Here is a 22024-nt window from a genome sequence, read left to right as displayed (position 1 = left end):
ATTTCATCCTATGAATTAAATTGTTCATCCAAAGGGCATCTTAGTCATTCTGTAAATTATTGTAATTGGGTAAAATTGAATGTAGCGTAATTCAAGGGAGATTGTGTTAGGGTAAATCAAAAGTCACCCTTTCAGTCTCCCGCTCAACGTTTCATCTTCCTCCCACACTCTTCTCCCCCAACGCGGTGTGTCATACTCCCATTCTCTTCACTTATTCACCGATTAATTCCTTCCGTCGGCATTCTCCATCATAGATTATCTGTGGAATTTCAACAATGGTGGAGACAAGATCTACAAAACTGAACGGTATTTTTTTTGCTTAAGCATTTTTCTCAATCTACGAAAACCCTACAACCTTAACTCGAAAATTTTTGTTTTAGGTGAGCGGATGTTGCGCTCCAAAACTTCATCTGGAGTCAGTGAGTTCAAAGCATTTGTTTATTTTGTTTAGATTTTGTGTTTTCAAATTCTCGTATTTTTCAAATAAGTTCAGCGCATATGGTAATTTAGTTCATCCTTCATATTTCCTGATTTTGTGTTTTCAAATTCTCGGTTTGTTTTCTGATTTTGTGTTTTCTGATTCTAGTACAACTGTATTCAATTGGAAAACCGTTCTGGTGAGCTATCAACAATTCAGGAATTTTAATTTTTGTCCAAACTATGTCGTTTGATTTTAGTTCAGTAAAGTGTTCCGATGTAACTGAAGTTATGAAATTGTTCGATGAAGTATTTTGAACATAAGCAGAAGTATTTATTGGAAGAAAATGAAAATGATTTAGCTAATTTTATTTAATTATAAAATGAAATCTTTTTCTGCATATGATGAAGTATTTACTTCTGATTGGTGTCAGTTGGTGGTTTGTGAATGATTTATGTGTGCGATATATGAAGTGTGTTCAGTTTTAGATGAGTTTTTACTTCTGATTGGTGTTAGTTGGTGGTTTGTGAATGATTTATGTGTGTGATATATGAAGTGTTTTCAAATTCTCGTATTTCTTCAAATAGGTTTAGCGCATATGGTAATGTAGTTCATCCTTCATGTTTTCTGATCCTCGTTTTAAAGTTCAGTGCATATGGTAATGTAGTTCATCCTTCATATTTCCTGATTTTATGTTTTCAAATTCTCGGTTTGTTTTCTGATTTTTTGTTTTCTGATTCTAGTACAACTGTATTCAATTGGAAAACCGTTCTGGCGAGCTATCCACAATTCAGGAATTTTAATTGTGGTCCAAATACTGTTCACCCTTGATGAATGCAATAATCAGTCATGAATGTCTCAACAACAAGCGCATCACAACGAGTTACTACGTAGAGGAAAGCAAAAATAAGGACATTGATGTTGAAAAAATGATAGCATGTTACCTTAAGAAGAAGTGATGTTTTGATATTTGAAATCGGAACAATTTTTCCCACGTAAACTGTAAACCGAATAGTCTAAATATTCCTTTTTTATTAGCTTAAAGTAACCAAAACTAGTATATTGTGTAGTACACTTGTTAGAGATTTTTATTAGATTAAAAAATATATTATGGAATTTTTATACTGAGGGCTGCGGAAACATGGTTTTACTATGAAGTAAATGTACTATAGTATGAAAAAACATTTTTTGAATTCGATAAAATATGAATGATAATATAAAGAGATCACTCTATATTAAAAATTATTCATTCTGTGTAGATATTTATTCATCAAACCATCAGATTAGTTCATCCATCCAAAATGTAATTTGAATAGCCTAACTACTTCATTTATTATGAAACTATATTCATCGAAACAGAAAATATATTCATCTAAGAAAAATATAAAGAAGTTAAAAAACTGAGACAATACATCAAGACATCGTGACGAAAGATATCTCGTATTACTTTTTCTTCTGCATCTCCTTAATCTTTTTGCAATTTCTTGCATCATGATTACCAACCTCGCCGCATTCGGCACATTTACGACCATGCTTTGCCTTCATCTTCATAGCTTGCTCAAGGCTTGTAAGAGGCCGTCTTCCTGAACCCTTGGTTTTGACAACGTCGGGAGGATGAACATCTATTTCGCTAGGGGCTTGAGATAGAGAGGCCACACGTGAGTGAGAGGGGGAATGAAGCCACCACTCGTTGGCGAAGGCATAGATAGGCACTGGAGAGAGATACAGTGAGTGAGATGTAGAAGATGGATGAGGGAGGTTTTAATCGAAAGTTTTCCATTTCTCGGGTGAAGTTATTTCATTATAAGATGAAATACAGTTATTATAAGATGAAGTGATTGAAACGACGACAATGTAGCAGCGACAGTGGTGGCATACTACATTGGTTCATTTTGAGCGAGAGAGAGGGGGGATGACCGGTGGCCTGCCGCCACTCGCCGGCGAAGGCAGAGGCACGAGAGAGAGCGAGGCAGTGAGCGAAGGATTGTTCGATCGGACGTTTGCTGCATCCGGCAAAATTAAGATGCGGGAGAAGGATTGTTCTATTTTTTCATTGAGACAGAGATTGCAATTTGAAGGAGAGCTTGTTGAATATCACGATGGAATGGAATAGGAGATTTAATTGATGGAATGGAATTGCAGAATAATCGCGATGGAATGGAATAACAGTATAATCTTTGCCATATTCACATGGCTTGAATTATGGAAAAGGTGATAACCGCTCAAGTTAAAATTACAAAAGAATCCCCCAGCTATATATTTTGAAATATTATAATATAATTAGGCAATATTTAATAATATTTGATTGAATTAATTATGACCACAAGATTATAAAAATAGGTGGACAAGATTTGGTCTCTAGTTCGGTCATTAAAATTAGTTCGACATTGAATACAATCCTATATATATATATATATATATATATATATGTATGTATATAGAGTTGTGATCAATGTCGAACCAATTTTAAAGACCGAACTAGAGACCAAATCTGGGCCATTAGATCTAGTTTTTTTGATGAGATGTGCTGCTATGTAAATTTTTCGGTCTTCATTACAAGCCCATTTTACTTCATTGTGTAGGTTTATTACTTCATTCCGTACGTAATACCTTGAAACTACAACATGTTTTTACTTTCTTCCACTAGGTTTTGAAATAATTCAACATATGTTTCATTTGAATTCATTGACCTGAGTTTTTACTTTATTTACATTAAAAAATGCAATTTATTCAAGTGCGTTTATTACTTCATTCATAAATGTTATTACTTCATTAGATAAGGTTTTTACTTCATTCCAGTAGGACTTCAAATGCTTCTACACATACTTCATTCCAATAATTTATTACATCATTCCATGTGTTTATTACACCATATCAGCGTTGTGGCGGTGGTGATAGATATTGTAGAGAGAAAGAACAACACGCGACGGCGAAACCGCATTTACGTACTGAAATGAAGTAATAATCCTACTAGAATGAAGTAAAAACCTACTGGAATGAAGTTAAATCTTCGTAACATGTTAGTATGACTTATTTACTTTCGGATGAATTAAAATAGGCTCGTGATGAAGGCGGAAATAATTGATAAATTTGTGCCTCCCATCCATAAAAAAAAACTAGATCTAAAAACCCTAATTTGGTATGGTTCGGTGGTTCGGTCTTTAAGAGTGGATTTGTGAATAATGGGACTCTATATATATATATATATATATATATATATATATATATATATATATAATTATTGAATTAACATTCAGTTTAATTTTTTTATAATTTATTTTAATGTATTTATTATTTTTGCAGGGAGAGGAATGCTGTTAATAATCTTCACTCTGAGATTGTATCTGGCTTATGTTGGATGAATATAATGTGTTGGTAAAGTCATTCCGGTTGGCCAAAGAAATGATCAATCAACAGAATCCACCAAATGTGAAGTTGAGGTTGCTTGGAAAAAGAGGTCGGGATGGAAGGACTTATAAACCACCTTCTGTTTCGGAGGTGGCCATGCTTGTGGTAGGGGATTTTGATCACGCATTAGGTGATAGAGACATTATTGTTGAAAAACAGTCAGGAAAACTACAACGCATTAGTGAACTTCATCCTTCATATCTTTCATTGCAATATCTTTTGTTGTTCCCTTATGGGGAGGATGGTTACACAGAATTTATAGGTTTTTCTGATTCTTCTACATCCTCATTGTCCAATAGAAAGAGAGTTAGCCCTAAAGAGTTTTATTCGTACCGCATGCATGACAGAGTTGCTGAGTGTTCTATTATTTTGTATGCCAAGCGATTGTTTCAACAATTTATTGTTGATGCGTACACTATGATTGAGTCTGGTCGTTTGACGTTTTTACGAACACAACAGAAGAAATTGCATGCTGAGATTTATAGCGGTTTGGAAGAGGCCGTTCTACATGGTGAAACTGATAGTTCCAGGCATGGAAAACGAGTTATCTTGCCTTCCAGTTTTGTTGGTGGTGCCCGATATATGATTCAGAATTACCAAGATGCGATGGCTATTTGTAGATGGATTGGCTATCCAAACCTCTTTATAACATTTACGTGCAATCCTAAGTGGCCTGAGATTGGTAGGTTTGTTAGGTCTAGGGGTTTAAAATCTGATTATCGCCCTAATATCGTCAGTATGATGTTTAAAGTGAAGTTGGATGGTTTCATAAGGGATGTTAAGAGTAAAAAAATATTTGGAGCCGTTAAAGCAGGTTTTTATTATTTTTCTATTTTCATTTTTTTAAAAACATGAAGTTAACATTTTTATATTATTATTGAACCATATTTTGTTTATTTATTGTGATGCAGTTGTTTACACCATTGAGTTTGAAAAGCGTAGATTGCCACATGCACATCTTTTGTTATTTTTAAGCTATGAGGATAAACAACCTCATCCCCGACACATTGATGACATTATATATGCTGAAATTCAAGATCTATTGATTGATCCCTATTAACATGAGTGTGTTAAAGAATTAATGATGCATGGTTCGTGCTGTGTTGTACGAAAATCATCTCCTTGCATGCGTGATGGACGTTGTACTAAGTATTATACCAAGAAATTTGTTTCTGATACAGTTTGTGATGATGATGGTTATCCCATTTATAGGAGTAGAGATAATGGTCGGTTTGTGTTGAAGGATGGTGTTCCTTTGGATAACAGATATGTTGTTCCTCATAATCGTTTTTCTCTTTATGAAATATGGTGGTCATATTAATGTTGAGTGGTGCAATTAGTCCCGGTCAATTAAATATTTGTTCAAATATGTACATAAGGGTTATGATAGGGTAACGACATCATTTTTTCAATCTGGTGTTGATGGTGTTGAAAGAAATCTTGATGAAGTAAGTTTGTATTATGATTGTAGATATGTATCATCCTGTGAAGCTGCTTGGAGAATTTTTGGGTTTGAGATTCAGTACAAGGATCCTTCAGTTGAAAGGTTGAGTTTTAATCTTCCTATTGAACAACATATCATTTTTATGAAGCTGGTTCCTGGGATAATGTTATGAATCGGAGGACAATTCATGAAAGTAAGTTCTTAGGTTGGATGGAGGCAAATAAGATTTATTCTGAAGGAAGAAATTTGACATATGGCAAATTTCCCAGCAAGTTTGTGTGGAAGAAAGATCACTGACAACCTAGAAAGCAACGTTATTCGATTGGGAGGTTGTTTTATGTTGCCCCTGGTTCTGTTGATATGTATTACTTGAGATGTCTGTTGAAAACATGCCCGCATTTTCTATGGATAGAAAACACAGTTGATCGCGACTAGGGGAGGGTTAAAGAAGCAGGGAAGAAAGGGGGAAATCAACAGAACTCGACCATAGCTTGAAACAAATGGGAATAGCTCGAATAAAATCAGAGTATCTCAACAATCAACAACTCAAAAATGAATATTATCTCATCGATATAAAAACTCAAAAGAAAGACAACTACTCAGCGGAAGCATTTCGAGAGTAGAATAATGTTATGTATGAAGACACAACATATTCTGAACATTTGATAGACGTTCTTCACTTTTATGCTCAACACCCACCGCGCTCGTCACAGCTCAACCTGCACATAGGGAAAACACATGCAGGGCTGAGTACTTGATGTACTCAGTGAACAAATGCCAAAACAATTTTATGAAAACAGTTATGTCATGCCACCATTGAGTGACCTCGGGGTTTTAACTTAAAAAGGCCCGAGACACTAAAAATATCTCAAACACAAACTTTCAACTCATCCTCAAATCCTTTTTCCTCATCATTTCAAAACATAATCATTTCTCCTTGAATTATTTAAGAAACTGTCATATTTGTTCTTTAGGGTACCGTGTAAGGGGGCCACTTTCCACGAGCACGAAAATCGGCCAACCCGTTCGATGACTCACGGTCCTCATCGTGTACACTAGTCCGAGTAGAGACGCACCATTGCTAGGACCCGAATTCGATTAAACTCATAGTAGGGACTCACTCCCCACTAAGCAATCATCAACATCAACATCAATCTCATCAACATCAACAACATAATGTGAAATGAGAATGTGGCCGCATTCTCGATCACCGGACCGGCCAACTCAAAAGATAGCGCACGATCCCCTCTGTGTACACTAGCTTGAATAGGGACTCACTCCCTAGACAAACCCGAATTCGATTTCAATAGGTCTAGTAGGGACAACTCCCTTGCTAAACAAACAGATAGACATTTCTCAAAACAAAAACATGGCATGACATTCCCTTTGCAAACTTTATTTTCCTAAAAAACGTATTTGAAACACAAATCACTTTTCTGTCAAGGTCGAGCATCAATTCACATCACATCAACAAAGCCAAGCAATTTTAATATCACATAATAAACAACACATAGCACCACATAACATGCGCAACAACACTTTTTCTTTGATCACATATCTCGCCTCATCATTGGAATAAATATAATAAATCAATCACACATAACATGATGCTCAAACCGATATATTAAAACGAAAGCTCTTGAAAACACTTTAGTTCGAAAGCCCACCTCGTTCGTTTAAAGCTTTAACTTGTGTTTCATTCTATCCTCGAAAAGCATGCGTAAAGTCACCCATTGATTTAAAGTACTCCGGCCCAATCTTCCATTCTATTAATTTGTCTCAACCCAACTCAATTCCAACTCCTTATCAAAACAATAAGCCCAAATATTTTAATTAATGCATTAGGCCCAAAGAATTAAATAAATAAGGCCCAATATTCCATTTTATTAATATGGCCCAAAAATTTAGATAAAACAAAGACTAAAGCTTCTTCAACTTTTTCTTAACTTACGTGAACAGTGAACTCCTAGAATGGGATTTGAAGTCTCCTTCTTCTTCTCGATCTCTTCCTCCGTCTCCCATCTCTCTTAAATTGCGTACAACCTCATCTCTCCGTCTCTCTTATTCTGTCGACATCTCCGTTCCAAAATTAAAAGAGAGTTCGCTTCCCTCCTTCTCTCAAATCCTCCATCTTCTTCATCCTTTTTCCCAACTCTGCAGCGTCGTCACCGTACCCCGCTGCTCGGTCCTCTATCTCAAACGATTTCGCTAATTCGCTCTGTCTTCCTCTCTCTTCGATTTTGATTCCAAAATCACGCAGTGAACTCCGATTCTACTTCTAATATCACTCTTCTTCTTCTTCTTCTTCTTCTTCTTCTCAATCCATATAGAACCCCTTGTACTTTTTCTTTTCTTCCCACAGCGATGTCATGCCGTCTCCGACAAATTGTCGTCCCTCTCTCTTCTCCTTCGTTGGTTTTAGCCGGCAACCTACAGCACCACCGCCGCCAATGTCGCGACGCAGCAGGAGCTGCTGCTGCTCTTGATTCCGAAACTCGTTGCAGATCGGGCTGCCGTGCCGACGTGGTCGCTGCTGCCAGCACCGAGCCGGCGCCGCCTTCCTCCAGAACGCCGTTCAACAGCCTCGCCGCCGCTGCGTTCGATTGAACGGGATCCATCATGCTCCTAACGTCGCCAATTTTCTTTTTCATACTTCGCTGCCTCACTCTTTTTCTCTGTCCGTAAGCAGGATTCGCAGCGCCGTCGCTCACACGCCGCCGTCTCCTTCATCTCCCCTCTCTCTCTCGATTATTATAGTTGTGCATATAAATACTACAGCCTATATTTGGGGTTTGATAAGGAGGAGATTTGTTCCTATTTTTCAGCGATGCAGATCGTGGCAGATTTTTTGTATCAGATTTGAGTGGAAGAAAATATCATGCTTTTAAAATCTTGATTGGGCTTCTCCAAAATTGGGCTCAAAAAAAAGAAACAAAAATGTATTTTGGACTCATAACAATTGGGTTTCAAATTGGGCTAGGAAAGAATAATTGTTTGGCTCAAAAAGTAAAATTCCTCTCTCGACAAAGAAATAAGGTCTAAAAATTTTCGGATGCACAAACGACGTCCTACGAGAACAAATAAAAAGGGTAGAAAAAGTCGGGGTGTTATAGTTTGCTCTTTATGAAATATGGTGGTCATATTAATGTTGAGTGGTGAAATCAGTCCCGGTCAATTAAATATTTGTTCAAATATGTACATAAGGGTTATGATAGGGTGACGACATCTTTTTTTCAATATGGTGTTGATGGTGTTGAAAGAAATCTTGATGAAGTAAGTTTTTGTATTATGATTGTAGATATATATCATTCTGTGAAGCTGCTTGGAGAATTTTTGGGTTTGAGATTCAGTACAAGGATCCTTCAGTTGAAAGGTTGAGTTTTAATCTTTCTAATGAACAACATATCATTTTTGATGAAGCTGATTCCTTGGATAATGTTATGAACCAGAGGACAATTCATGAGAGTAAGTTCTTAGGTTGGATGGAGGCAAATAAGATTTATTCTGAAGGAAGAAATTTGACATATGGTGAATTTCCCAGCAAGTTTGTGTGGAAGAAAGATCACTGGCAACCTAGAAAGCAACGTTATTCGATTGGGAGGTTGTTTTATGTTGCCCCTGGTTCTGGTGATATGTATTACTTGAGATGTCTGTTGAATGTCGTTAAGGGAGCTACATGCTTTGAAGATCTTAGATTTGTTAATGGTGTTCAGTATGATACCTTTCGAGATGCATGCTTCGCTTTTGGATTGTTGGATGATGATAAGGAGTATATTGATGGAATAGTTGAGGCTTATTTTTGGTCCTCTGCTTATTCACTAAGATTTCTCTTTGTAACTATGTTGTCATCAGAATCTGTGTCTCGACCGGATGTGGTTTGGCAAAAGTGTTGGAAACATTTATCTGATAATGTTGTTTATAACCAAAGAAAATTGAGGAATCAAGCGGGTAATGTTTATTTGAAATCATATTTTTGTATTTATTAAATTTATTAAATATTGTTATGTCGCCCTAATTCTATTCTTATTTTTATTACCCCAAGTTTGGTGCTGAATGATGAAGAAATTAAAAATTATGTGTTGGCTGATATTGAGAAATTGTTAAAGAATGTTGGTAAAAGTTTGCGAGATTACCATGGTATGCCGTATTCAGAATCCCAGTATATTGAAACATCTGAAAATACATTGGTCAGCGATGAGTTGTGTTATGATCGTGAAGCTTTAAGTAGAGAACACTTGGAATATCTTTTGAAGTTCACGGATGAGCAACGTAATGTTCATGATACGATAATGTCATATGTCAATTCCAGTGAAGGAAGAATGTTTTTTTGTTGATGGTTGTGGAGGTACTGGTAAAACATTTATATGGAAGTCTTTGTCAGCAGGAATTCGTTCGAAGGGAGGTATTGTGTTAAATGTGGCGTCCAGTGGCATTGCCTCTTTATTGTTACCTGGAGGTAGAACCGCTCACTCACGTTTTAAGATTCCTATCAATGTTAATGAAGATTCTGTGTGCAACATAAAACAAGGGACAAATCTTGCCGAGCTTATAATAAGGTCGAAGCTTATCAATGGGATGAAGCACCGATGATTCATAAACATTGCATAGAAGCCGTGGATATGACTCTTAGAGATATTTTTCGTGTGTGCAGTGAGTCCAGTATGGACAAACCTTTTGGTGGAAAAACTGTAGTCTTTAGTGGTGACTTTAGACAAATATTACATGTTGTTCCCAAAGGGAGTCAACAGAATGTTGTGAATGCCACCATTAATTCCTCATATCTTTGGAGTAGTTGTACAGTATTGAGGTTGACAAAAAACATGAGACTTTTGAGTGTTGAAGATCCTGTTGAAGCTTCTAAGTTGAAGGAATTTTCTTCTTGGGTGGCTTCTGTAGGTGATGGAGTTGTTGGAGGTCCGAATGACGGTGACGTTGTTATTGATCTTCCGTCTCACGTTGTACTGTCTAATGATGGAGATCCTCTTAAAACCATTGTTGAGAAGATTTATCCTTCTTATATGGATCCTGAGGAGTTGATCAATTGTTTGCATGATCGTGCTATACTTGCTCCCACGCTTGATGTTGTTGATGAGATTAACCAGTTCCTGATTTCGATGGATCAGTCTCAAGGTCGAGTGTATTTGAGCTCTGATAGCATTTCAAATTCTGACTCCACTTCGAATGGTTCTGCTGACATACATTCAGTCAAATTTTGGAATAATTTGAAGTGTTCAGGTACACCTAATCATGAATTGATGTTGAAAGTTGGAACTCCTGTAATGTTGTTGAGAAAATAGATCATTCTAATAGTTTGTGTAAGGGAACCAGATTAATAATCACCCGGTTAGGTGATTATATTTTGGAAGCTCGTGTCTTGGGGAGCATAGTATTGGTCATAAGGGTTTGATTCCACGGATGTCCTTGATACCATCTGATCCAAGGCTACCATTCAGATTCCAAAGACGCCAATTTCCATTGGCTGTGTCATATGCAATGACCATTAACAAAAGTCAAGGCCAATCTCTTTCACATGTTGGATTATTTTTTCAAAAACCGGTATTTAGCCATGGACAACTTTATGTTGCTATATCCAGAGTCACAAGTCGTGAAGGTTTGAAGATTTTAGTTTGTGGGGATGTGAATGATAGTAGAAGTGATTCAACTCTTAATGTTGTTGATAGGCTAGTTTTCGTCACTCGGATTTGATCACTTTTCGCACTTATTAGTTGAATATTTGCATGAAAAAAGATGCTTTTTGGCAGGGTATGGATCATTAAGTTAGGAAGCTGCTTAATGAAGGCACGAAGAGGAAAACATGCAAGAAAGAGGGCAAAATGACATGAAATGGAAGAATGTGAGGCAAAGAAGACTCAAACTGCCCAAGCTGGTGGACTGGCCAGTTTGAATCCGACGGGAAAATGATTAAAGCCACTTCCACACATTTATCAAGGACAAATCCCACTTGCTACACACGCCCATATCTGCCCTTGGAGAGTAAAAAAGAAGGGGAAATATCTTTTATTGGATATGTATTAAAAGTTATTAACTTTCCAAGAACCACTTTATCACTTACTTTAGTTTAGTTAGTTTAGTTTACTCTCTATCTATAAAACCTTTTCGCTATTCCTTAAGAAGAGAGATTTCAAACTCAAGGCTGCCAAGATCTTTGTTCACCATGGGTTGAAGTAGTAGTAATTTAGTTGTAGTGTTTATTTTCTCTAGTTGCTTGTTCTTAACTTTTGTAGTTCTTTTGCATCAATCTCACTCTTAGTTATTGTTGTTGTTGTTCTTGTTATAAAAGCTCATTTCAAGTAGTAATTTTTCTTTATCTTCTTCAATGAGTCTTTAAGTTTCAGCTTTTAATGTGGTGTTTTCAATGCATGTTTAGGTAGTTTAATTGATGATTTTGTATTTCTCTTGCTTGGTTCGTTGTGTAGCAGCCATTTAGTCTTTTATTTACTCTTAATTTATGTGCTTTAGTGTAGAATTAGGATCCCAAGATCAGCTTTTAGAAGTCAAGTTCTTTGTCCATTAGTTGTAGGCTTTTATCCATTGGTTTTACACCTTGGGTAATAGGGTTTGGGAGACAACAAGTACATGCTTTCTTTTCATTTGTGGCAGCCATTTAGCTTAGTTAATTTCTGCACTCCACCTCCATATACATGTGATTTAGTTTAGCTTTTAGGACTTAATTAGTTTAGCTACTTTTAAGGGTCACAATCCTAGTTTCTAGACTTTGTTTAATTGCTAACACTTAGTTTATTTTCCTTAGCTTTTAACTTAGTCTCTTTTGCTATCTTAACTTAGGAGTATTCATGCATGTTGCTGCTTTGTTTTTATTTTCGTCAAGTGCAAAAACTTTCTCGCTACAGCTCTATTTTTCTGATAACTTGCCCAGTTTATCAACTTGCCCAGTCTGCGTTCCAGTTTAAATGCTTTCTTTTACTTGCATGTTATTTTTACTTTCAGTTCCCAATCTTAGCTTAAGTGTTATTTGTATTTCGTTGTTTAGTTCCCACCCCCAATTTAGAGCGTGACAGCATCACCAAAACAAATCTTTCTAAGTGTGGAAATACATAACGGATGCTACCGTTCCTCGTGGGTTCGACACCCTAACTTACCATATGCTAATTAATAGTATTTTGGAAAGTGGGAACTTATAAATCTTGTTGAATAGGAAGGGACACGCACCTACGACACACGTGCAAAATTCCTTCTTTTCAGTTGTCTATAAAGAAGTCTTTCAAAATGTATGAATTACTGGTGTTAGAGAGATGTTTGTAACGAATTAAGGTTTTCATTTGTTTTCTGTGTTGGCTTCTCTTAATGGTTTATGTTTTCAGTTATGAAAATGTAAGTTTTGATAATCATAATGTGTCAACTATTTATTCTTTTGTTAATAGACTTTAATTTATTTGTATTTTAGTATATACTTTTTGTGTATGTTAATATTTATTCAAGCTTAGTAGAATGGTTTACCAGTAGCATTTGAAGATCTTTTTGGGTGCAAGAAATTTATACATTGTAACAGAAGATCATTTAATAGATTCTCATTTAAAACAAAGTTATTTTATTTTGTTTTACTCCACTTAGATCAAAATTAAAGTTGTAGGCATCTTTGCCGACTATATGTTCTTATTTTTGAAAAATATTTGGTATGTGCATAGTTAATAAGATTAATATAGTTTGTATATATATATAATAAGAATAATATCGTTTGTATATGTACTTAATAGAATGGGCTGGTTCTTGGCCTTCTTTAGGCACGGGTATAGATATTTTATATACAAATATAAATGGTAATTGTTGATGTTAACACAAACATTAGGTAGTATACGTCATACTCAGAAAGAGCAATGTCAATTGAAAAGTCTTCATTTTTAATGTTCTTGCCATCTTGGATTTCACAAAGCAGCTGGTACGTCATTATCCTAATTAAGTCTATATATATACATATACAAATTGAGCTTCTCATTTGTTTTCTGTGTTGGCTTCTCTTAATGGTTTATATTTTCATTTATAAAAATATAAGTTTTGATAATCATAATATGTGAACTATTTATTCTTTTGTTGATGGACTTTAATTTATTTGTATTTTAGTATATACTTTTCGTGTATGTTAATATTTATGTAAGCTTAGTAGAATGGTTTACCAGTAGCATATGAAGATCTTTTTGAGTGCAAGAAATTTATATGTTTTAACAAAAGATCATTTACTATATTCTCATTTAAAACAAAGTTAATTTATTTTATTTTACTCCACTTATATCAAAATTAAAGTTGTAGGCATCTTTGACGACTATATGTTCTTATTTTTGGAAAATCTTTTGGTCCGTTGATAAGTCTCATTCTAGGCCTTGGTTACTGAACAGTATAACGTGCGTAATTGGATTATATCTGCAAAACAGTTGCTAAAGTGTGCAGGAAAAGGGTACCAGTCAGTAGAAAGGGTTTCAGATAACTCAGGTGAAAAGAGCGCTAGAAGGGTGCAATATTGATCAGGATGCACGCAAAAAATGCTCGAGATGGAAAAGAAGGATTGCTGGGAAGGATCAACCACAAACGAGGGCAAAAGAGTCATTTCACGAAGAGAGTCTACCCTAAAAATCAAGGGCAGTCCTCCCTATAAAAGGAAGCCACTTGGAGAGAGGAGAAGAATGAACACATTCACGCTTAGTTAGAGTATTCTCTCTCGGTAGATCAGTTCCTTCAGCATAATCCAAGATCTTCTCAATCCTCGCCACAGTCATGGTCACCTGAAGTTCCACCGGAGATTCGCCTTCCATCGTTCCAGCCAGTTTATTTCGTAGTCGTAGCAGTTTCATCGCCCGGAGTGGCAAAACAATCTTTATTCGCTTTCTTAGTTAACCTTTACTTGTTTTCTTTCGTTGGATCTGCTGCATTTTCAGTACTAATCATCTTATGAAGCGTTTTGTTGAGATCCAAACGTTTTATGCAATGAAGTTGTTTTTATGCATCTCTTTCTGTTTGAATCTGTTTCATTCTGCCTAGGTAGCTTAGACACCATCGAAGGAGGAATACCAGAAGTGGTACTACAACTGGAAGGTAACCCAAGAAGGATGGCTGCCCAAGTAGACGATGACCAAGAGATCGGATCGCTGAACGCGCATGCCGACGGAGAACCGCCGCAAGCCATAGTTGTCACTCCGGGACAGACAGCTTGCGATGTGAAGCTCCATGTTATCGCAATTCTACCCACGTACTGTGAAAAGAGCTATGAATGGCCCTACGAGTTCCTTCATGAGTTCTGTAAGATTTGAAAGGCAAAGAGAAGGCCAACGGAGGCGACCGAGGATGACTACAGATTGAAGGCCTTGCCGTTCGTCCTAAAGGGGGAGGCCAACACATGGTTTATGCACCTGCCACCCGACTCCATTGAGAGTTGGGCCGATTTCAAGTCAGCCTTTTTAGGTGAATTTTTCCCGTCATCAAAGACGAGTGCGCTGAAGAGAGAGATAAACAGTGTGAAGCAAGAGTACGACGAACCCCTGAGTGATTATTGGGCGAAGTATATGAGCCTTTTGGATGCGTGTCCAAACCATCGTATGGCAGATATAGAGATACATCACACTTTTTATGAGGGGATGAATAAGGCAACAAAGGATCTGGCAAACTCGTCGTTAGGAGGAAGCTTCACGCAATTAAGGGTCAGTGAAGCAAAAAAAGTCATAGGGAAGCTTCTGATCGCGAAGAAGGAGTACGACAATTCAAGAGATGGATACAGCAGAGAAAGGATTGTGAGTGCTTCGTCCGCTGACCAGAAGCAGAAGATAGAGCAGAAGATGGACTTGAAGATGGAAGAGCTGAAAAAGGCGCTCCTGAGCGCAATCGAGAAGAACACGCCACCACCTTCCCCAACTGGGAGCTACAAGGGTGTAGAGTAGGGAAATCAAGGGCCAACCTACGATCAGTCGAATGGCTTCGTCAATATGGAGCAAGTCAATGCTGCAGGGTACTAAAACTCTAGTGGGAATTGGCGGGGAGACAGCGGGACGCACCATGCAGGGACCATCCAAATTTTCAATGGGGCGATGGGAACCAAATCCAAAACCAAAACCAAGGTCAATGTCAAGGTCAGAACCAATACAACCCCCACCCGAACCAAAATCCCAACCGTGGCCCAGCAAATCCCGACCACCAATCCAACTGGTCAGGAAGGAACCAACAACCCAACAACCAAAACCCACAGAACCAAAACTCAAACCCTGTTTATATACCACCCCACCAAAGGAACTACCAAAATTACCAAAATCAGCATAGTCAAGGTCCCCAACACAATCAGAACTAGAACCTGAACCAGTTCCAGAGCCAGAACCAGAATCAATATCACCAAAACCAGTACAACCCTCCTGCTCAGTATAACCAATACCCACCTAACCAAAACCAGCAAAACTTCCAGAATTACCAGCACAACAAAAATCCCCAGTATAACCAGCATCAAGGTCCAAATCAGTTCCAATATCCTAACAGGTCAAGGAGATCTATGGAGGACATGATGGGAAAAATGCTTGCTTCGCAGCAGAGTATCAAATGTGAGTTGCAGTCCAATAATGAAGTAGTGCAGGGGATGCAGAATGCCTAAAAGGAGCATAAGACGAACATAAATATGATGAATAGGCAATTAGCCCAGCTGGCGAATTCGATGGGTGAATTGAAGGGGAATTCAGGGAAACTCCCGTCTACAGTCCATGTACCTGAAAAGGCAAACGTGAGCAAGGTCACATTGCGGTCCGGTACTGCCTATGATGGACCACAACCAAAGAAACCTAGTGGAGAGCCCAGTAAAATGAAGGTACTGAGCGACGTCGTCTCGGAGAGAGAGCTCAACAGACCTCTGCCTCAGATGCATGATCCATTTTTCTTGGACGAAGCACCATTGGAAAAAGATGAAGCCAAGGGCGTACGACCCAGGGGAGACCCTCCTAAAGAAACGGAACCCACGAAAGAGACTCAAGCCCATAATGTGCCCAAGAGAGACTCCGGAAAGGCTGTTGAAGAACCGGTAGACGAGGCGAAGGGAAAAAAACCATTCCCCTACCGTTTCGTGACTAGAAGGAAGAAGGAGAATCCAGTGGATTACATGTCAATTTTTGGGAAGCTGGATGTCACCATACGATTCCTCCAAGCCGTGAAGCTACTCCCGCTTGGAAAATTTATCAAGGAGTTCATAGCCGGGAAAGCCCAGGAGGATGGAAAAATCATGGTGGAAGGGATAGCGTCAGCAATTGTGCAGGAGAAGCTACCGCCCAAGAGAGCCGACCCGGGTATGTTCACTTTACCCATAACTATCGGAGATGTAAAAATCGAGCATGCAATGTGTGATCTGGGAGCATCTATAAATGTCATGCCATTAGCAATCTATAATCGGTTGAAGGGAGTAAAGTTGTCAAACACTAGGGTGTTAATCCAACTGGCTGATAGGTCATGCATAAATCATGAGGGTGTGTTGGAAAATGTATTGGTGAGAGTGCATAATTTTACTTACCCTCTTGACTTTTATGTGATCAAGATGAGTGAGTCTGAAACTAGGGAGTCTAGCAGTATATTGTTAGGGAGACCATTTTTAGAACAGCTAAGACAATCGTGGACATGGCTGAGGGAACAATTTGCATTGATTTTCGTGGAGAGAAATTCACCTTTGACATCAATGAGGCCATGAAGAAGCCTATCGATTCTGAAAATCTATGCTATGTTGATGTAATTGACCCCCTAGTCTAAGATTTTCTTGAGACCGAATTATTGCAGGAAACAATCCAAGCATTGGATGTATATGGACAGGCTGATGTAGAAGCAGCTGCATGGTGCGACCTGATCAGTAGCCAAGGGTTGACTGATGAAGAGATAGAAGGAGCAATTAAGGACTTTTGTCAGAAATCAGAATTTATTGGAGCCGCAGGGGCTCAGCTACCAGCTAGTACAGAGGGACTCTCAGATGATGAGTTAGAAAAGGAGGGGGATGCTGCAACAAGCCTTCTACCCACAGACACACTTCCCCCACAAGTCGAATTGAAGAAACTACCAGCAAACCTGAAGTATGCCTTCCTCGGGGAAGAAGACTCATATCCTATGATTATCAGTAGCAGCCTTACGGAAGAGCAAGAGGCAAGGCTATTGATCGTGCTGAGCAAGAACAAAAGAGCGATTGGGTGGAGCCTTACAGATTTGGTGGGAATAAGCCCCGATGTCTGTATGCACCACATCAGGCTGGAAGAAGGGGCAAGGCACATCGAGACTCGCAAAGGAAGGTGAACCCTAACATGCGGGAGGAGATATTGAAGGAAATTTTGAAATTGCTATCATTGGAAATTATCTATTCGGTGTCCGACAGCGAGTGGGTCAGCCCCATTCACATGGTCCCCAAGAAGTCGGGGATCCAAGTGGTTCAAAATGAGAGAAATGAGTTGATACCAACAAGGCTAGTCACTGGTTAGCGGATGTGAATTGACTACCGCAAACTGAATGCCGCAACCAGGAAGGATCACTTTTCCTTGCCGTTAATCGATCAGATGTTGGAGCGACTGGCTGGGAAGAAGTACTTCTGTTTTTAGATGGGTACAACGGCTATTTTCAAATCTACGTGGACCCTGAAGACCAGGACAAAACCACCTTCACCTGCCCATTTGGAACCTACGCGTACAGACGCATGCCATTCGGTCCGTGCAACGCTCCGGGTACATTTCAACGATGTATGATGAGCATATTTTCCGATCTGGTCGAGGAATGCATAGAGATATTCATGGATGATTTTACAGTCTACGGAGACTCACTCGACTCGTGCCTTCATCACTTGGACGTAGTTCTGGAGAGGTGTCGAACCAAGAACCTAGTTTTAAATTTCAAAAAGTGCCATTTTATGGTCACAGAAGGGATCGTCCTAGGACATGTGGTGTCGGAGAGAGGTATCCAGGTGGATCAAGCCAAAGTGGACGTCATATCCAAGCTGCCATTCCCTACTGACCAGAAGGAAATAAGGGGTTTTCTGGGGCATGCAGGATTTTATCGACTATTTATTAAAGACTTCGCCAAAATTGCCCAACCCCTTACCAGACTCCTTCAAAACGAGGTGGAGTTCGTTTTTGATGAACAGTGCAAGACCGCTTTCAACCTTCTCAAAGAAAAGCTGATACCCGCGCCAATCATCCGGGCTCCTGACTGGGATCATCCTTTCGAAGTGATGTGTGATGCCAGCGACTATGCAGTGGGAGTTGTTCTGGGTCAGAAGATCGAAAGAAAAAGATATGTGATCTTCTATGCATCTAAAACATTAAATCAAGCTCAAAGGAATTATGACACCACTAAGAAGGAGATGCTGGCCGTGGTGTATTCATTCGAGAAGTTTCGGCAGTACTTGTTAGGATCCAAGGTCATCGTCTATACTGACCATGCGGCCATTAAGTACCTGATTGCCAAGAAATAATCAAAACCCCGACTGATCCGATGAGTACTTCTGCTATAAGAATTCGATTGGGAGGTGGAAGATAAAAAAGGAGTCGAGAATAAAGTAGCGGATCATTTGAGTAGGATAGTGCAAGATGGGAGTAGCGAGGAGGTGCACGACCGGTTCCCGGAGGAACACTTGTTTGAAGTGATTTTTCCGTCAGAAAAATTGATTGGGAAGAGGTAATGAAGCTCACTGGCCAGGATACAATAGCAAAAGGGAAAGAAAAAGTAGGACATGAGCCATGGTTTGCGGACCTAGCCAACTACCTAGTTTCAGGAGAGCTTCCAGAAGTGTCAAACATTACCAAGGCTCAAAGAATGAAGATCAAAAGTGAAGCAAAGTACTATTTTTGGGACGACCCATACCTTTGGAAAGTAGGAGCAGATCAAGTGATAAGAAGATGTGTTCCTGACTGAGAGCAGAGGGACGTGCTGACACATTGCCATTCCTTGGCATGTGCAGGACACTTCGGTCCCAAGAAAACGACAAGAAAGATTCTGGACAGTGGGTTCTACTGGCCAACTCTCAACAAAGATGCTTATGAATTCTGTAGAAGCTGTGAACGTTGCCAACTGACCGGTGGGATCTCTGCACGAGATGAAATACCACAAGTACCGATTATTATCTGTGAGCTGTTCGACATATGGGGGATGGACTTCATGGGTCCCTTTCCCTCGTCCTATGGGAACCTGTATATTTTAGTCGCAGTTGACTACGTCTCTAAGTGGGTAGAAGCCAAGGCAACGAGCACGTGTGAAGCGAAAGAGGTGGCCAAGTTTCTCAAGAGTAATATTTTCAGTCGGTTCGGAGTACCAAGGGCCATCATATCCGATCAGGGAACCCACTTCTGTAACCGCACTATTGAAGCCTTGATGAAGAAGTACGGTGTTCACCACAGATTATCTAGCCTCTACCACCCACAAGCGAATGGCCAAGCGGAGATCTCTAACCGAAAGATAAAGAATATTCTGGAGAAAACTGTCAACCCTTCTAGGAAGGACTGGAGTGTGAGATTAGAGGATGCTCTGTGGGCATATCGGACAGCCTACAAAACTCCCATAGGAATGTCCCCATACCAAATCGTTTTTGGGAAGATGTGCCACTTACCAATGGGAATCGAACATCGAGCATACTGGGCAGTACAACAAGTTAATATGGATGCTAAAGCATGTGAGGAGGAAATGAAGCTGCAGCTACAGGAGTTAGAGGAACTTAGATTGGAGTAGTTTGATTCCGCTATGTGGTATAAAGAGAGAACTAAATAATTGCACGACAGAAATCTAAGGACCAAAGACCTCCATGTTGGCCAGAAAGTACTACTCTTCCAGTCAAGATTGAAGCTAATGCCTGGGAAGCTCAAGTCGAAGTGGACAGGACCCTATGTCATAACCGCACTCCGCTCTAATGGAGCAGTGGAGATTTCAGGGAGTATTCCTAACTCTGAACCCTTTATCGTAAATGAACATAGGCTGAAGGTGTTTAGGGATAATAGTGATGTGGGTGCAGTGGAAGAGATTCCACTACAACCACATGCTAAGGTTGCGTACTGACCAGTAGGATAGGAATTTGGAGTTCCACTAGGCTAGTTTTCTTTAAGCGAAGTTTGCATATGCTGGCCAAGTAGAATTCCAAATTACCTAGAGTAAAATGTAAATATTGTAAATACGTGGTGGTTAATAGTTAGATTTCTGCTTGCAATTAAAAAAATTAAAAACCAAAAATATTTTTCGGACCTTAAGTATTAATTTGGAGTACGTACTGACCACGAGAATACCAATTCGGTGAAACTCCCAATTGTATTTAAGTGTCCTTTTTACTTTGTTACCATTCTGGGAAAATATGGGGGGAAGAGGTTAAGGGAGAGAGTTGAAAATGATAGGGTGAAATTTGAATTTGTGTTTGGCGCAGCTTTTGCAGAAAGGACAGGCGACGTCCAATCAGGAGGCAGCGCTCCCAACCGCCTCCCACACGAAGCGGCGCGACCTGGAAACCGCCTATTGCCGGTTAAAACCCTCAGCTGCTCCATTCCACTCTAAAACGCCAACCGCCCATTTCCCTTCACCTCACAAACCCTTACCTGCATTCTCTCTTTCAAAATTCCCACCGTTCCTCCCGAGATTCAACGCCCACACTACCACCAAAATTCACCGACTCAAACCATGGGGAAGAAGAAGATGGCCAGAAAACAAGCCAGAGGGAAGTTGACCCGTCTGACGAAGGTGATGGAGAGCATACTGAAGGAAATAGCAAAAGGAATGACAGCTGATGGAGGCCACAATGATGAACCACAGGTAACAGAGAAGAAAGAAGAAGAGCCGGAGGAAGAAGGATCCGATGTACCGGCAGAGTCTTAGGAAAATCAATCTGAGTCCGAGGATGAAGAACCCGAGGAACCACCTGCACCCAACCCTACCCCGCGGAGGAGTAGGAGAAATATGTGACCACCCACCCTACTGACCAGTTAGTTTTCTTTTCCAGTTTTAGTTTTTTTTTATTATTTGTTGTTCTGTTTGTTTTAGGTAGAGTAATTATGTGTCATATGTGTATGCAAACCCCATTCACAGCACTTAGACTGTTAGACCATGCAATAGTCTAAGTGTGAGAAGTACAAGGTTTGTTACTTTGGTGCATGTGTATATGTCTGTGTTCTTTTCGTGTGCATGTTTACTCACACTTAGCCTATTGCATAGTCTAAGTGTAAGAAGTTTATGTATATATATGTTTGTGTTTGTTGAGTTCTGTTTAAGTCTTCAACTCTCCCACTTAGCCTATTGCATAGTCTAAGTGTGAGAAGTTTTAGACTAAGAATGTTTTGTTCTTATATTGTTAATGCGTCTGTATGTCGGCCATACTAGTCATTATCATTTTCCACTTCACAGCCATATCTGAGGGCAGACACTTGTGAAGTGGGAGGGGGGAGACAATGGCCAGTATGACATGTATATATGTGTGGTCTGTGTTAACTTTATGTGCTAGTGTTGGTTTAGGTCTAGGATTTGTATATATGTGTTTATGAATGGGCTTAAAACTCAACTGCCTTGAACTGACGGTGAGGGGAACTGAGGGAGATAAGGCATGCTGGACAATGGAAACCACCCACCCTAGTATCTCCTAGTCAGCATAGATGATGCAAGTATGAGAGAAAAACCCATCCTTAGAGCCAGATACAAAAGCCCTCTTAAATGGTGAGTTATAAGCCTAAGTGGAACCACTTTCCACCAATTTAGAAAACAAAAGAGTGGCTGCCTGATAAGGCTAATTTCATGCATAGGTCTAGGGGATAAATTCGTGA

The 22024-nt window shown here is 39.3% G+C and overlaps 1 protein-coding gene across 1 annotated transcript; it reads left to right on the top strand.

The window, feature by feature from the left end:
• Window positions 1-3820: 3820 nt before the first annotated feature.
• On the top strand, window positions 3821-14551 carry LOC121760777. Its single transcript, XM_042156397.1, has 8 exons — window positions 3821-4640; window positions 4738-4789; window positions 5298-5372; window positions 8569-9218; window positions 9333-9539; window positions 9655-9826; window positions 9922-10505; window positions 14283-14551. Exons 1-8 carry the CDS (start codon window positions 3821-3823, stop codon window positions 14549-14551), a joined length of 2829 nt encoding a protein of 942 aa, XP_042012331.1.
• The last annotated feature ends 7473 nt before the right edge of the window (window positions 14552-22024 follow it).

This window comes from Salvia splendens, chromosome 13, assembly GCF_004379255.2.
Source record: "Salvia splendens isolate huo1 chromosome 13, SspV2, whole genome shotgun sequence".
NCBI classification, from domain to species: domain Eukaryota; kingdom Viridiplantae; phylum Streptophyta; class Magnoliopsida; order Lamiales; family Lamiaceae; genus Salvia; species Salvia splendens.
The sequence above is the reverse complement of the archived record's forward strand: the minus strand, read 5'-3'. Positions and strand labels throughout refer to the sequence as shown.

What these genes read in the sequence shown, in the direction of transcription:
- LOC121760777 (XM_042156397.1), top strand. Translation starts at nt 3,821, where the DNA reads ATGATCAATCAACAGAATCCACCAAATGTGAAGTTGAGGTTGCTTGGA. An exon ending in ATTTGGAGCCGTTAAAGCAG is followed by an intron (nt 4,641 to 4,737) that starts GTTTTTATTATT and finishes ATTGTGATGCAG; the next exon opens with TTGTTTACACCATTGAGTTT. An exon ending in GAAGTTCACGGATGAGCAAC is followed by an intron (nt 9,540 to 9,654) that starts GTAATGTTCATG and finishes CTTTGTCAGCAG; the next exon opens with GAATTCGTTCGAAGGGAGGT.